Source organism: Alosa pseudoharengus, unplaced genomic scaffold, assembly GCF_046254945.1.
Source record: "Alosa pseudoharengus isolate Yale_2024_CS ecotype anadromous, Long Island Sound unplaced genomic scaffold, YU_APseudo_1.1 YU_APseudo_1.1_scf_18, whole genome shotgun sequence".
Classification (NCBI taxonomy): domain Eukaryota; kingdom Metazoa; phylum Chordata; class Actinopteri; order Clupeiformes; family Clupeidae; genus Alosa; species Alosa pseudoharengus.
In genome coordinates this window covers 15,886,173-15,902,557 of record NW_027468650.1, presented here as the reverse complement: position 1 = coordinate 15,902,557, position 16,385 = coordinate 15,886,173, and the positions used below count along the sequence as shown (strand labels likewise).

The following is a 16,385-nucleotide window of genomic DNA, read 5'->3' as shown; positions in this document are numbered from 1 at the left end:
GTGAAAAAGGTGCGTGTGTGTGTTGCATGTTATAAGTGTGAGTGTGTTTGTATGTGTGAGTTGGCATATAATGAGTGTGTAATACATGTAATAACATGTGTTTTGTGTCTGTGTGTAATATGTATATAATAAGCATATTTCTGTGTGTGTGTTTGTGTGTGTGTGTTTTTGTGTGAGTGTGGGTGTATGTGTACCTGATGGTGGGCATAGGCTGCATCAGCTCCAGTTTGCCCAGCGTCCAGCTAGGTCGGTACACACACTCGTTGGGCACCTTCATGGGCACCATACACTGGCTGGGCAGAACCTTCAGGGGAGCGAAAAGTGAGCAGCCTGCGAACGCCTGGCACGCTTCCGCTCTAAACACAAATGAGAAATCCTGCAAACACACACACACACACACACACACACACACACATTAATAAACCACATCAAAAGCACATGGGCTTGAATCATGAGGCCAGAGCCATGTAGAAAAGCCCATTCATTCACGTGGTCAGAGTTCTGATTGTAGAGTGGTTTGAGTAGGGAGTGTTCTGGATACAGATGGGCCTTTTCCACTAAGGGGTAAAACCCCGGTGTCTGGGGTAAAGCTTCTGACTTTCTATTTCCATGATTGGGGCCGGCCTGGGGCTGCGGCCCAGACGGCCTCAGGTCCTTAATGGAAAAAGCCGGGAGTGTTCAGAGGGGGGAGTGTTCAGAGGGGGGGAGTGTGTTCGAGTGGGGAGTGTGTTCGAGTGGGGAGTGTGTTCGAGTGGGGAGTGTGTTCGAGTGGGGAGTGTTCTGGGTAGGGAGTGTTCCGAGGGTGCGTGGTTCTAAATATACCGAATGTACCACCTAAGACTCCATGTGGCCCGGTCAAGGCTCAAACAAAAAGGTGACCGAGCCTTTGCAGTTACAGCACCACGGCTGTGAAACCAATTGTCCAGTTGAATCACCATTCCATATCAATGCTTATGAATGGTAACTATAACAACCATAGTAGGACGATGGTTGAGCCTGAAAGCAGGCTTAGCAACAATGAAATCAACTGTAAACAAGCTAACGGCCCATGCGATCGCTGTTATAGGGCCAAAGAAAGTTGTACAAGTCGGCTTCTTTTTAAACGGAACTGCTTGTTTCCTTTGCGTGTTGAAGGCATATCTATTGCAACCGGGTGATAAGCGGGATAGCGGCCTTCGAGGTGTCCTGTTCTACGGAATTAATGGACTTGCGTGTCGGGGAGTTCTTTGCCTCTTGCTCTCGTCCATTAATTCCGTACACCAGGACACCTCGGCGGCTGTTATCCCTTACGTATATGACAAATAAATCTATCTGAATCGGAATCTGGAGTTTTCCGAGTGGGGAGTGTTCCGAGTGGGGAGTGTTCCGAGTGGGGAGTGTTCCGAGTGGGGAGTGTTCCGAGTGGGGAGTGTTCCGAGTGGGTACCTTAATCTCTGATGGCTTGGGGCTGCAGAATCCCTCCTCCACCTCCACCTTGAAGCTGCCTCCGAGGCCTGCCCCGTCCAGCAGCGTGATGCCTCCTGGACCCTCCAGACCTCCGTACTCCTTACTGCCCACATTCATGGGAGAGTAGCCAATGATGTGCTGCTCCAGAGATGGAGGGGTGGGGAACATCTGGTGCAGCAGGTCTGCTGAGCCTGGGAGGGAGAAGGAGAAGGAGAGACAGGGAGCAGTGAGAAACGACACGGTTTTCCAAAAAACAATCAACCAAATTATGAAGCATTGTAGAGGAGCCTATTAAGAACATTGGAAAGAAGAAACTAAAGTCCAAAGTACCGGTAGCAGATTGTCTGGCCCTAAACTGAGAACATAAATTGGCAGAATATCTCTCTACGGTCAGAGATAGAAAACAGAACCTGAGCCTAACCATCATGGTAACCAAAAGAACACATTATGTGGTCACTGCATGACAGGTGAGGTCGAGACAGAGATGCACTTCCTCCTACAATGTACATCCTTCAATCACACAAGAAGCCTTTTCTTCAACAAATTCAATTCAGAATTTCCTTAATTTTCCAAATTCCTTCCAGAACTTAATGACGTATCAAAATTAAAGAGACTATTAGGAGAAGGAGACAGGTCATATCTTGCTGCCCAATATTTATCAACATGCCACAACCTGAGGGACAATGAGTGACACTGACACAAAAAAAGCATACACAATCATATATGTGCGCACACACACACACACACACACTTTTATTTCACTTTCTTTCTTTTTTTCATTTTCTCATGGAAATCTATTGATATGTATGGGTGTGCCTAAATTTATTGTATAATGACTGCTTTGGCAATATGAGTGACCTTTTCATGCTAATAAAGCATTTTTAATTCAACTGAATTGAATTGAGCAGTTGAAGAGTTGAACTATCTGCAACCGCTAAAGTGATCTCTAGCAGAGACTGCAACTGCTCCTTATTCAGATGGACACTTACTGACACACGACAGGGGGTCTGGGGCGGCAGGTTTGGACTCTCGGCTGCTGAAACGCTCCTCAGCTCCATGTGCCGCTCTCCTGGACCTAGGCTGAAGGACACACACACACACACACAAAACCAGATAACTAATCAATAAATTAACCCGTGTGAGGTTGAGGGTTAGGGGGATTGGGGTGTGAGGTTAGGGTTAGAGGTGGTTCGGGGTGTGAGGTTAGGGTTAGGGGTGGGAGGTTAGGGTTAGGGGTGGTTCGGGGTGTGAGGTTAGGGTTAGAGGTTAGGTTTGGGGTGGTTGGTGTTGAGGTCCTCACCGTGTGCTCGTCTTCGTCAGAGTTGAACAGGTGCTCCAGGTCGTTGATGGACACGGTCAGATCTGAATCATGGATCAGACTGGTGGAGGGAGCAGTTTTACTGCCTGCCGCTTCCTGGCCATCTGTCACATACAAACAAAGAAACAAAGAAACAAAGAAAGAAAGATATATTAGATAATTAGTACATACAGAAACTTTAGGCATCTCTAAAAATGCAACACACAAAAATGACATCTTTAAGGAGCACGCACACAAACAAACACTCTTAGAATTGACACAAATCAAGCACCAGATATTTCTGTATGTTTGTTTTGTACAGTATTTGAGGCCATTAAAGTCTCATTATTAAAATCTCACTCACCATCTGCTGCTGTTGTACTGTTGTCCTCCTTCTGCAACACACACACACACACACGTCAATGGAAACACAGATTTGATCAGCCTCACAAGTTCAAAATCAAAACTGTAGGAAAAACAGAAGTGGTTGCACAGAAGGATCTTTGCTTCTAATAATTAATTTCAACTGTACAACCCTAAAAGACCATTTCACAAAACTACAGAAGAGTGTCTTGGCATGGGGAAGATTGGTAGCTTTTTAAGGTGTTTTTGATCCATATAATGGTTCAATAAAAGGACTTTAAAAGTCAAAGCCTCTCTTCGCCCCCTCTCTCTTCTAAGGGCCTCTCCTCTTTCCTCACCTTGTTCCTCTTGCTCTCCCTCTCTGTGGCCATCTTGTCCTTCTTCTCGGTGAAGCTGAACTCCTCATCCCCTTCCAGGAAGGCGTACGGGTCGGCCTCGGCCTCCCCCTCCCCATCCGAGAGCGCCCCTGCCAGATGTGAAGTCTGCTGCTGCACATACATCTTCACCCGCTCCTCACACACCTTCAGAGGACGACCTGACGATGCCATGGCCCTGTGGGACACAACAGCCAATCAGCACAACGCAGGAAGAGATAGCAGCCAATGACAACACAGTAGGAAGAGGCCACAACCGATCCAAGAAAAGATGGCACGCAGAAAAAGCTACAGCCCTTGCATGACTGTCATTAGTGTTCAGAGCACTCCATAAACACCACACAATGGATTCACGTCATGCAAACCGCATGGCTACTGCAGGTTAGCTTGAGTGATAAGGGAACACTGTTAGTCTTGGATGGATGAATAGGAGTTAGATAGAACCCTAAGTAATGCTGTAACTAATCCCAGGTACCCCTAGACATGCACAATGATCATGATTTGTATCTGTTCAGTCAACAAAGTCATCTGCATTTGGATCGGCCCCTGGAAATGAACGTGATGTATAGTGAAAGTTAAGTTAAATCGGAGAGATATTGTATTTGGTCACCAAATGTCATTGGTAATGCAAGTGTTGTCACCATCACCACTCCTAAATTAAGTTAACAACAATAACTAGTCAGTGTCATCCAGGAATAAGACACTTTTTAAATCAAAAACACTCTTGCAAACATTTCCTCTTCTGTAAGGCTACCTCTCCCTAACAAGGATCAATGAAAAACAGTTTGGACTGGGAAACAAAATGGCTTTACAATAGCTTTACAGCTTTACAAATCAAAACAATGCTTCCACATTGGAAATGGAAAACAAGAAATGAATACAGTCACCAAAAACTGTTTTCAGAATAATAACTCGTAAATTCGGGAAGATTCAGTATCTGTTTATGTTGCATTATTCCGGTTTTTCCCCAATACCATATTTGGATTCGGCTGTATCCCTAGTACCTCCTCCAGAGCGTGCAGTGTGCTGTAGTGTGTGTGCTAGTACTCTTACTCTGTAACCGAGATGGTGGAGTCTGCTGTAGTGTGTGTGTTCGTGCTAGTACTCTTCAGGCTGTTTTATGCTTCTGCGTCGACTCCACGCAATGACTACGCCTTTGCCTCAACGCCGGCATTAGTTAGGTAACGTAACTAACGTTAACGTTTTTAAACTTACCATTTGTATGTGACATAAACCTCATCAATGACAATCCTCACCAAGTTTTCACGATACACTTCTGAAGAAAGCATATTCCTCCATTTCTCATTAAGTAGGCCTAACCAAGATTCAGGGCTACCGAACACAGACTGGAATCGGCCGTGAGGATGTCTGTGTCGTTCATTCCTCCCAGCTGCATTCACAGCTTCCCCAGGAATACTTTCTAATTCGGATAAAACTTGCGCAATAGCTACGCTCATCTCATCTGTGGATGCCGTCATGTTGTTTGTTGCGTCGCACCTAAACCCGCCTCAAAACCAAGGCACGCTGATTGGCCGTTCGTTGATCGCTGATTGGCAGAAAGATGCCAGACTGATCTGCGAGTGGAAAGACGGATAGATATTTTACAAACGGATAACTCGGTCATTGTAACCGAAATCTGTCAGTTTATTTGCAAAGCATGTTTCTATTCCCTACAGTAGGCTGTTTGAAGCAGACGGCTATCAACACACAGGGCAAGTTGACCAATCACAGTCCTTGCGGTCTGCGTCGCCTCAACACAAAGTTAGAATTTTTGGTAAGTGCGCATCAGACAACGGCGGACGGTTTGGAGGGGGTACACAGGGCTCTGGAAGGCTACGCTGTCGATTCGATGCAGAAGCATAAAACAGCCTTTACTCTGTAACTGAGATGGTGGAGTCTGCTATAGTGTGTGTGTGTGTGTGTGTGTGTGTGTGTGTGTGTGTGTGTGTGTGTCAGTGTTGCGGGTTTGGTCACAAGCAGCCCGATATTTGAATTAACCCGACCGCAACTCGGACTGCGAATATTAATTAGGACAAAATTATACCTGACCGGCCTTGGCTGAATGAAGCACAAAGCTTTACTGAAGCACATACACTGTTTAAAGTCACAGACACAACGAACCAAAGTAATTTTAATGCATGCGTGAACCTACAAGGCCTATACATAGCCTGTGTACCATAACATTTATTCCTCTAGGCGCCTGCTCACTAGCCTAGAAATCTAGATGCACCCTAGCGGCAGCAATGTTGGTCTGGCTCGTCAGACTACCTGCTCGCGGCTGTAGGCTAACATGGGCAGGTGGCAAAGTATCAGCATTATTTTACTGAGCGACTCAGGTCTTGTACCTAGTCTAAAAAAGCTGTTCCAGGTCAGCATATAAAGCTATCTATTGCTTGCTTGAGGTCTAGGAATTGCACTTACTTGGTTTGGCTGGGAGGGCTTAGTCTACCAGTGCCTCGTTTGTGACGAGTTACTGTATGTTGGTCGTGCCTGTTTTGTGGCTGTCATACTTTTAAATGGCTTTGCAAGAAGTACATAGAACATAACTTGCACTACTGTCATCTTCTATAAGAACCTTTGCAAATATTTCCCATATATCGCTTTTCCTGGAGGTGTGTCTATTATTTCAATTTCTCCTGTCTTCAGCTTCTTTACCATCTCCATCTCTACCGTCTCCACGTATGTGGCAAGTAGGTCTACTATATGCTTCAACCAATGATATCTTTGAAAAGCAATTATGAGTTAAATATTGATGCTAGCCTTAAGTATTTAAAAAAAAATATATATATTTAATTAATTTTACCTGACCACCCGCAAATGACCCGAATATCATTCAAATATTTTTTTTATGACTCATAACCGCTTAATTTCAGGCGGACCGCGCAACACTGGTGTGTGTGTGTGTGTGTGTGTGTGTGTGTGTGTGTTCTTATTCTGTACGTGAGATGGTGGAGTCTGCTGTAGTAGTGTGTGTGCTAGTACTCTTACTCTGTAACTGAGATTGGTGCATCTGCTGTAGTGTGCATTTCCCCCTTTAGCCGGTCAGCAGGAAGTTGAGGAGCGGAAAAGTCCTGATGCCGTCGCCCTGGCAACTTGTAGTAGCGCCAGGGGTTGGGGGCGGAGTCCTGCTGGGGGTCGACGGCAGAGCCCACAAACACTGTTGGCTCAAGGGATTGTGGGTAGCCGTGCGGGAGCGGAGGATGCATGATGTCCAGGGCACAATCCTCCGCCTTCTGGGGGGGCGGACATGAGTCAAAGGTGGATGAGGAGGAGGATGAGGGCGCAGGGTACAGGTGCAATGCATTATGGGATGCTCTCTGGGCGTGACCGTCCTCCAGGTGGCAGGGGTGAGGGCTTAGGGGGGGTGGCAGGGGGGAGGGGCTGAGGTCGGCAGACCCGGGGTCGGCACTGGAGTGGAGCGCGGGCGGTTTGGAAGAGGGAGTGGACGCAGCGGATGAGGTTGAGGCGGTGGCGCTGGGGTGGGGGTGCGGGGGGTACAGCCTCTGGGAGGACGAGGTGGGCGGCCCCTCCAGGTTGGGGTCCTCGCACAGGGAGCCGCGATGGTGGAACGGCATCTGCGACCGCTTGGGCTGCTTCTCTGCCTTCTCCGGCTTCTCCACCCCCAGCTTGTGCTTGAGGGGCTGGGGGGTCGGCTGGCCCAGGGAGGGGGGGGCAGGGGGACCTGTGGGGGGACCGGAGCGCTGCTTCTGGCTCTTGTGCCTTTGGATAGAGGAGAACAAACACACACACACACAGGAGATCGCATCACACACTGAAAAACTGCACTCCTACACACATCACACAGAAATGGCAGAAATGCTGCACTCCACACACACAGCTTTGATGCATACTTGAAGTACGTGTCTTCAGTGTCCCCACATACAGCACTGTGGCAGACTACAACAGGTGGATTATCTGTTCTCACTGAGAGCAGACTTGAGTTCAGTTGTGTTTCATGCCCTGGACTACAAAAAGGGTGTTTTGTGTGCTGACAGTGGTGTGAAGCGCTCTATCGTCTTGACCAGCGTTATGTGCGGAGGAAGTGTGTATAGGTGTGTGAAGCACTCTATCGTCTTTACTAGCATTATGTGCGGAGGAAGTGTGTAGAGGTGTGTGAAGCACTCTATCGTCTTGACCAGCGTTATGTGCGGAGGAGGTGTGTACTGTACAGGTGTGTGTGCTCACCTGGAGCAGTTGCATTTGGTCCTGTGTGTTGTGTCCACAAAGTCCCAGTTGCTGGTTTTCTGCGGCTCCTCCTCCGATGTTGCACCAGTGACAGACGACAACTTCCTCCTGACAGACAAACACATCAACATCTTTTCAGTGTGCATGCGTGTGAGTGGAACTTCCTCTAGACAAAAAAACTAAACACACACAACATCTTTCATACAGCATGCATGTGTGTATGCGTGTGTAGTGTGTGAAGGGGTGTTAGTCTGTGCACGTACTTCTGTGCCCGGTTGAGGTTGCATTCCTGCCACACGCACTCGATCAGCTGATTGGCCAGGCTGCGTGGGATCTTGCCACCATGGTGACCGCTGCTGTCCGATCTCAGGCCATCCGACGCCGCGGAACACTTAACCCACTTCTGTGGAGGCTGGGAGTCTGCAGGGGACAGAGACAACACAGTGTCTTCATATTGCTCGCTCAAACAGACAAACACACACACACGGTCTGTATCTGTGTGTGGGAGGCATGTCATGGTGTCTGATATGCAGTATGTAGTACCTGACCTCGCCTAAGCTCCCAAACAATTGCCACCCCGCCCCCCCCCAAACATATCAATCAACTGAATTAGATTCGAAACCAGGGGTCGGCAACCGGCATGCGGCCCTTTAGCCACTCTCTGTTGGCTCCCTGGCTTTGTTTTAAAATAGAAAATAATAAAATATTTTTTACAATGTTAACATTTATATTATAAGATGCAAATATTTTTACAAGGGTATTAAGCTTTAATACATCCTTATGTTATTAACATGTGAAAATATGTAGCCTCTAAAATGTGTAAGAAAACACATGTTTATTTGAACGCGTCATAGTGTCACATCCTTGCGTCCCTTTAACTTGAGTTAGGCTTGAGTGGACAAGCAAGCGATGGTGTCAAACTCCCTAAAAAGTCGTGGAGTAAAACAGATCAATTTAATAAATCAATTAAATGCTTGGACGAATGTTTGCCTTCACCACCACTGCGGCTGAATTATCGGCTTAAAGACGCAGCAGTCTATTTTGGACCACTCAACTGATTGCTTATCCTAAGTTCTGGCTTGTCATTGAATTTCTTTGTTTATTATTATATGTATTTGCTAACCCTTGATTCAGGTGATGTTGATAAGCTAATTCAGACCAATAGGCAAAAGGCTTTAAATGGCTTAAATATTGATGCGGCCCCAGAAAGTAATTTTTTTAATTTTTGGTACAAAAAAAGTAAAGGTTGCAAGCCCCTGTTCTAAACAGACTCATCAGCCAAATTGATCCAAACCCACCAAAGCCACTACTCCATGCATACACGTAAGTATGACACTGAAATATGTTTAGAAACACATAAATATGCATTAAAAAAGAAATATTATTTCTTGAGGTATATTTTGTGCTAATTTTTTTTTTAATGTCTCTACATTTTTAAGAGGCGCGCAGGTAAACATCCATCTACTTTTTACATAATTATAGCTGTTGCCTTTTTCTTCTTCATTTGCAGATATCGTGATGCATCATAGATGAATCAAGATGAGACAATAAAGAGTGTGTGGAGTATGGAATATTGCACTATCTGTGTATGTGTTATGCCTTAAAGTAAGCCTTTTTGGTGTCTTGGCATGCATGCTGGACGTGACATTGGGGGTGTGGCTGCATCGTCGATTCTACATTTGATTTTGAAGTTCAAGATTGAGATGTAATTTCAATCAATTTTCGACTTAAGACCAAAATTGTGACAGCCCTTGTGAATATGGTATGTGTGTCTGCTGTTATGTTCTGAGCATGCATGTGTGTGGGTCTACTTACATATTATGAGCGTGTGTGTATGTCCTATTGTGTATGTCCTATTGTGTGTGTGTGTGTGTATATATATATATTACCTGTCTGAGCCTCCTCTGGTGATGTTGGGGGTGTGAGGGTAACAGAGCAGAGGGCGTGGTCTCTGTTGGAGATGGCAGAGGACTGGCCAATCGTGTAGAGGCTGCTGGAAATGGGGGTGGGGCCTGAAGGAGCGATGACTGGGATGTCGGACTGGGCCGCAAGGACCAGACACGCCGGGTAGACCATCCGCACACCCGCTGCAACACACACACACATACATGGAACAGGTTAATGGGTTCCTTCAGTATCTATCAGTATACACACACACACACATATATATATACAAATATGAGAGCATATGTGTGTATATATATATATATATATGTGTGTATGTACGTATGTATACATGTATATGTGTGTGTGTATGTATATATGTATATGTGTGTATGTTCCAGCTCACCGACTAGCACTTCCACAGCTGCCAGAGAGTCATCCTCCCAGTCCAGATCCTCGGGGTGGTCATCAGGCGCAGGCTTGGTGCTGGGGCTGATGGGATAGAACTGTTTCCACTCTTCCAGCAGCTTTTGAGTGGGTGGGTCCGAAAGCTTAAAGGACTGGCCGGTGAGAGTGCCACTCAGGCCGTATGGACTCAGAATCACTACGCACACAAACACACACAAAACACAGAGTTAATACTGTAACCTAAAGTACTTGCCATTCAGTGTCGTATGGACTCAACACACAAACAAACAAACACACACACAAACAAACAAACAAACAAACAAACAAACAAACAAACAAACACACAAACAAACAAACAAACACAGAGGTATTGATGGCCTGTGGTGGGTCCCCAGTCTTGCTTATGGACCCAGAGTGTTACCTTGGAAGGGGGTGGAGCTGTGCTGCGTGAGTGCCAGGTGATCCTCCGTCAGCAGGTAGACGGGTTGGTGCTGGTTCACCTCCACGCTGGTGCACACGTTACTGTCACCGTGCAGGAGGAAGGTGAAAGAGCAGGACAGGTGTTCGCTGCAGACAGGAGGAGAGGTCAGGGGTCAGCACCATGAGGATGTGAGGCCACTGAGGTCATCTCTGTACTCAGAGTCATTTCAGCAGCATGATGGGGCAGTCTGCAAAGGGCTATCTCTGTGCAGCTGTACATCTACACTATGTCAGATACAAATGTATCCGACGCCCTTTTGTTATGATTCACCCTCCCTTCCACATTAGACCATCAGATCAGCGGATCCTCCGCAGCCGTATCAGATGAAAGTGGACTGTGTGGCTGTAGTGTGTTGCGGAACCATCTGAAAACAGATGACGTACAAGCCCATGTTCCCTTCCCTGATTCGTTGTGCTCGTTTCAAGTGATGATGGCCATGCTGCTTTGTTTTCGTGAGAAGTAGCCTACATTTATTCATTTGACATCCATACAGTGAATGGCAACGGATGCAATTTAAAGACGCTAGGCTATTATATAGCCTAACTGTGTAAGCTGTGACAAAAAAATCCCTCTTGATCATTAGAAGCACTGTGTAGGCTATATTCTATATCTATGTCCATTACACAAGGTAGGCTATTTTTATTTGTTTGTCGTTAGTCGACAAAGCTACCTGGCATTCTGTATAAACTATGCCTATTCCACTGCAATAGCAACCAATAGGCCCATGTAAAGAAGCAACGAAAAACGTATCTAAATGTCTAAGTTGATTTCGTTGTTGTTCTTTATACGATGACTGAAAAAAACTCATGTACCCTGCTGGAAACTGTGGCTGTTGACATGCAAACAAGCACCTACGACGGAGTGGGAGCAATAACTTCTGACAGTAGGCTAATAAGTTTGTGCGGCGCGTTCACATGAAATTCGCAATCAACCCAATTATACAGATTAGCCTATAATACTATGCAATAGCCTAGCTGACTGGGGTACTTTGTATACTGCCAAGTCGCAGCATGCTCACCGAGAAGCTAACTTTAAACATAGCCTAATTATTAGTGTTTGTTTGTTGTTCTTCGACAAATACCTGCCATTATAATATGAATTCTATAAAGTATACTATAGCATGCTGTCTTTTGCACCCAGGCAGTAGCCTACTTGGCAAACATCCCATTTCCCCCCAGTTTTCAGATTGTATCTGATGGTTATTTTTTCCCTTGTATCCATACTTATTGACTATGCGTTTGTTATGATTTTCAAGGCTTCCCAAACTGATAGGCTACAGTGTTTGTGGACACAACCTGTCACTCAACTGACACTCAAGAGTGGGAGTGTGTGTCTCTACCAACATGTAGGAGTGTTTGTATATATGTGTAGACTCACTTGGTGATGGGGGTTGGATTGGTCATTTCCGTGTGCATGTGATTAGGTGTATATATCGTGTGTGTGTGTGTGTGTGTGTTTGTATGTATGTATGTATGTGGCTTATGTACACGTGTGTGTGCGTAGCCTCACCTCTTGTTGATGGGCTTCTCGTCCTTCTCGTAGGGCTTGACGAACCAGCGTCCAATGCGCACAAAGCCGCGATTGAGCAGGCAGCGCTCCAGCAAGTTGTGGATGGCTTTGAAGAGCAATGTCCGCGCCTCGTACGACAGCCCGCTCTCCCACACACCCTCCTCATTACCTACGAACAGAATACTCAGATTACTCACACACACACATGCCGACGCATCTGCGTCTTGTAGGCCAGCCCACTCTCATCATTCCCTACGGAGCCCTGTGAGTAGGCAGGCGATGACATAAGTTACCAAAACATGGCTTCGACAAGCAGGGTGTTGCTTCCGCCATCAATTCCAGAAAGTTGTTACATTTTCACTTATAACATTCCAACATAAACTGGGAAGTGGGAACAGACCCCCCCCCCCCCCCAATTTCTAAGGAAGAAACATCCATGACAATCATGGAAAAACTGGGTCAAAGGCAGTGTTCGGTCGCAGCAGGAATAGTTATGTATGTTTAGGTGACAGATCTGAATCCTTTCTATTGTTGACGATGTTTCATGATGACTATGTTGACATGTTTCATGTTATCTTGACTGGTCCGTCCTATTGTTGCCATGGCTGTAATGACATCAAACAGCCAACAGCGTAAACATTATGTAGGTTACACGCTCATAACTCCCAATCGATCAGACCAACCCAACCGCCAAGAGCAGCTAGTCTAGCACGCCAATGGACATGCACAGCCTTCAGCACATTCACAAATTCTCACACAGACATTAACACACACACACACACAGTAAGTGGGCAGGTAAGACAGGTGGCCAGGAGCAGGGAGCGAGACGGGAGTGGAGGAGAGCACTTACTGGAGAGCTCGTGGTGGATGAGCTCGGCGAAGTTGGGGTCGTCTCCCCACCAGAAGAGCCAGAGCTCGCGGCGGCCGGGACTCTGGTGGCGACGCCACACACTAAGCACGTCCGCCCGAAGGCACCGGCTAAAGCTGCACAAGATGGGGTCCTCCTCCGTCACCGGGAACACGATGGGCGACGATGACGGGCCCTGCCACACAAAGCAGCGCCATTTGATGCCCGTCAGGTCCGCCTGTGGAGGGACACACAAACAAAAAGCCTCAGTCTCAGAGCCACAAAACAGACATCTGCTTAAGCAACAGTTCCCTACACAATATCACTGCAGTAGAACACTACAACATGTCAGGGTGGCTAACACTGGTTGTTGGCATGACATCACTACTAATTTCACCTTCCACCAATGTTACCATTCTCTGTGTCTGGTTCCACTCTTCTCTTATTACTTTGGTGGACATAATAAATGTTCTTTATTCAAAATAAATGGCATATTGAAACTTAGTTTGCTGACACCGACTCCTTATAACTTGTAAAAGTGGTGAGTCCATGATACTCCTGTCATATATATATATATATATATATATATATATATATATATATATATATATATATATATATATATATATATATATATATATATAATATGTGTGTGTGTGTGTGTGTAAAAGAAGGAGCTTGTTTTGGATGATAGTACTACTGCAACCACAAAGTACCTAGATGTTTTCACTATCGGTTTCAAATAAACTGAAACCAAACTTCACACAGCAACCAGAAAATATAGGAAAACAAATTAAACAGTTTTGCCACTATTTAAATGTTGACAGATAACGTTTAAAGCTATTCTGTCTGTGCAACAGGTCTGCGAGCAAGCGAGCAAGCAATCACGCCTCATCTAATAAATGATTTGGGGGAATATGTCGGTAAATGCAAATACGCAACATAAACAAGTATGGGTCACGAATTGTTGTCACAATGACGCAAACTACAAGTCCTGTTCTGGAGCACTTCCTTAACGGTTAGCCTCTCTACCACAAGTGTCTTCTGTTACAATCTGTTAGTGTAATAAAATACAAATAAACGTGACATCACGTCGTACATAACCGCACGAAGCAAATTGATTCTTGGTAACGTCATTACTGGCAAACGTATTTCTTCAACTCGCATGTCCGAGCTTTCGTTCTGCTTTCCAGATGACCGTTTTTGGCATACGTAATGATTTGTAGGTTACCCAAAACTTAATATCAATAAACAAATGCCAACAAAAGTTCCCGAATAAGCTGTGTAGTAATTAATGAGGATGTGGCTTGCTAAGTGCGCGGACAAGTTCATGTTAACGTTGCTTAACTTCAACCGCAGGCTTCCCACATTCGATTCAGCTAGCAAGCTAAAGACACTCATGCAAACCAATGACGTAGCTAACTAGGTAAGTTTGCAAACGTTAGCTATTTAGCTACCAACCGCTCTTAAGGGAAACAAGACTTCTCTTAGTATTTGCCAGTTTAATGTTAACCACCACCAGTGTATTATGCCTTGAAGTTTGTCCACAATGAAACTCTTACGTGTTAACAGAATCTTTCACGACGTGCCAGTGCCACCAATTAAGCATTAGAGTAACTATGCCAAACTCGTAAACAAGCTCTAATTGTTGGCCCCGATGTGCCTGCAAGTTAGCTAGCCAGCTGCATACTGGCTAACTGGCTAACTTGCAAAGTTGTTAGCTAACGCCTGGTTGTCTCAAGTTAGTTTCAAAGCAAATTACAAATACATTTTTCTCAAGACATGTCAGACACCGTTATGCAATTCACTCCACATATTATGAAAAGTCATGCTATTCTCCAACATAAATGCAACAGTATTTAAGGACGTTTCTACAATTGATCACGCCTGCAATTAATGGACAGGTCGGCATGTAAACGTTAGCAATTTAGAGGCTCAACAGGCCTTTGCTAACGTTAGCTACTATGCAACAGCTAATAAGCAAGCTAGAGTTAGCTATTAGTGGGCTAGCTGAAGATGGCCTCTGGCCTCATAGTTTTTTAAATCTCTTACCAGACAAAATAGATTGGAATGACAGTCCTCCAGGCTCGCCCCGTTTGGTACAAAACAAGAACTCATCTTCAAAAGGTGGTAGTCAAATAATCCATTATTTCAGACCACAAGAAGAGTGATGTGGAAAATGATCAAATACTTGATTTCAAATATTTGATCACACACCGGCTTTGAAACAAGTCGTTGTAAAGTGCTATTAGCTGGCTTGCTACAGCTCTCGCCAATTCATCAAAACCTCGACTGTTTTGTCTGACTGCTTGTTCTAAAAGAAATGAAAAGCAAGCGAACGCAGTGCTTGTTTAACTACCTGAATTAAAATCACCACCATCTCTACATGGTCAATAGTCCAATGCATTCATAAATTAAAGTCTACGAAGGAATAAATATTACTAAAAGCACCAGAGGTGTGCAGACAACTCTCCCCTCCCCCTTTGCTTGGCACCTAAGCTAGCCAGCTAGCTAGCCTGCTCGCTAACTACCGTTAGCATACAAAAGAGCTAACGCTATCTGGTTGTATCTCAGTGAAGCAAAGGTGACCAACCACAAATTCACCCTGAGTGGTATCTACAATCTCCCGACTTCGTGTCCTAAAACAACATATCATAAAATCAACCTAAGTTCTAACGCCAGTAAAACTAATTAAAAAGTCCGGCTACTCATGATTGTGATTTCAAGTCCTGCAGGTTTCCATTTGAATTCATATGCACTGCTCTCTTTAATGGCGGCCAAAGGAGGAGCTCCGCCTTCTTGTGCCGATTGGTCAAACGCAGTGAAGAGTTCGGAATATCTGACGTTGACATACAGTACCTCTCCGGCACAGTCTAATGTATATGGCCACAATACGTACAAGTATCAAGTTTGGATGATGGACATAACTTTGAATCTTCGCTTTGAACTAACGTAATTATACTACTACGTACGGAAAATAAACATGTCTGAATCTTCATAGACCTCTTTCAGTTATAATTTTAGATGTGTGTTGTGAGCTCTTTCCATTCCAACTGCATGTTGTAAACGGTATAAGGTTGGGCTGCTGAAGATGAATGGGCCAAATGGTTGGAGGCGCTGTTCTTGAGACGCCCCACTAGATGGCAGAAGATATTCCCCAGTGTTTTTCATAATAGTGCAACGTGAGACTGCTTTTTCAGATGGCAGCGACCCTGCTGTACAGCTGCTTAGATGCAAGGCATGGGAAACTATACACTACCTCCACAAAAAAGTCCCCCCCCCCCCAAAGGAGATAGATCTATATGTAAGTTCTCTATTAGTCAGACCAAGGACCACTTAATAAAAAAAAGCCTCAAGGACCACCTAGCTAAAAAAAAGGACCTACAACAGTATATTACACAATACGTAGACCTACTCAGTGAACAACCTTGCTTATTGTCTTTGCACCTTGCTTATTGTGTCAGAGAAGTCATATGATTTAAACTGACACAGCTTACATAGGCAGTGTTGTAGAACCTTTTGGATATAAGTTGATTCAATATTGCAAATAATGAATCTATATTATATTTTACGTCTGCTCACGGACCACTT

General features: G+C 45.1%; 1 protein-coding gene across 1 annotated transcript in view; it reads right to left on the bottom strand.

The window, feature by feature from the left end:
* The window catches only part of LOC143131000 (mediator of RNA polymerase II transcription subunit 13-like), a 28,589-nt gene extending 13,047 nt beyond the window's left edge, over positions 1-15,542 (bottom strand). Inside the window, exons 1-15 of the mRNA XM_076290336.1 lie at positions 14,847-15,542; positions 12,798-13,032; positions 11,948-12,116; positions 10,379-10,524; positions 9,956-10,153; positions 9,555-9,752; positions 7,929-8,085; positions 7,666-7,773; positions 6,469-7,200; positions 3,445-3,658; positions 3,108-3,138; positions 2,747-2,868; positions 2,436-2,526; positions 1,426-1,637; positions 195-376 (exon numbers count right to left, since the gene is read on the bottom strand). Of these exons, the coding sequence (XP_076146451.1) occupies positions 195-376; positions 1,426-1,637; positions 2,436-2,526; positions 2,747-2,868; positions 3,108-3,138; positions 3,445-3,658; positions 6,469-7,200; positions 7,666-7,773; positions 7,929-8,085; positions 9,555-9,752; positions 9,956-10,153; positions 10,379-10,524; positions 11,948-12,116; positions 12,798-13,032; positions 14,847-14,912 (2,861 nt within the window). The 5' untranslated portion in view covers positions 14,913-15,542. The remainder of the gene's footprint in view (positions 1-194; positions 377-1,425; positions 1,638-2,435; positions 2,527-2,746; positions 2,869-3,107; positions 3,139-3,444; positions 3,659-6,468; positions 7,201-7,665; positions 7,774-7,928; positions 8,086-9,554; positions 9,753-9,955; positions 10,154-10,378; positions 10,525-11,947; positions 12,117-12,797; positions 13,033-14,846) is intronic.
* Between the last annotated feature and the right edge of the window lie 843 nt (positions 15,543-16,385).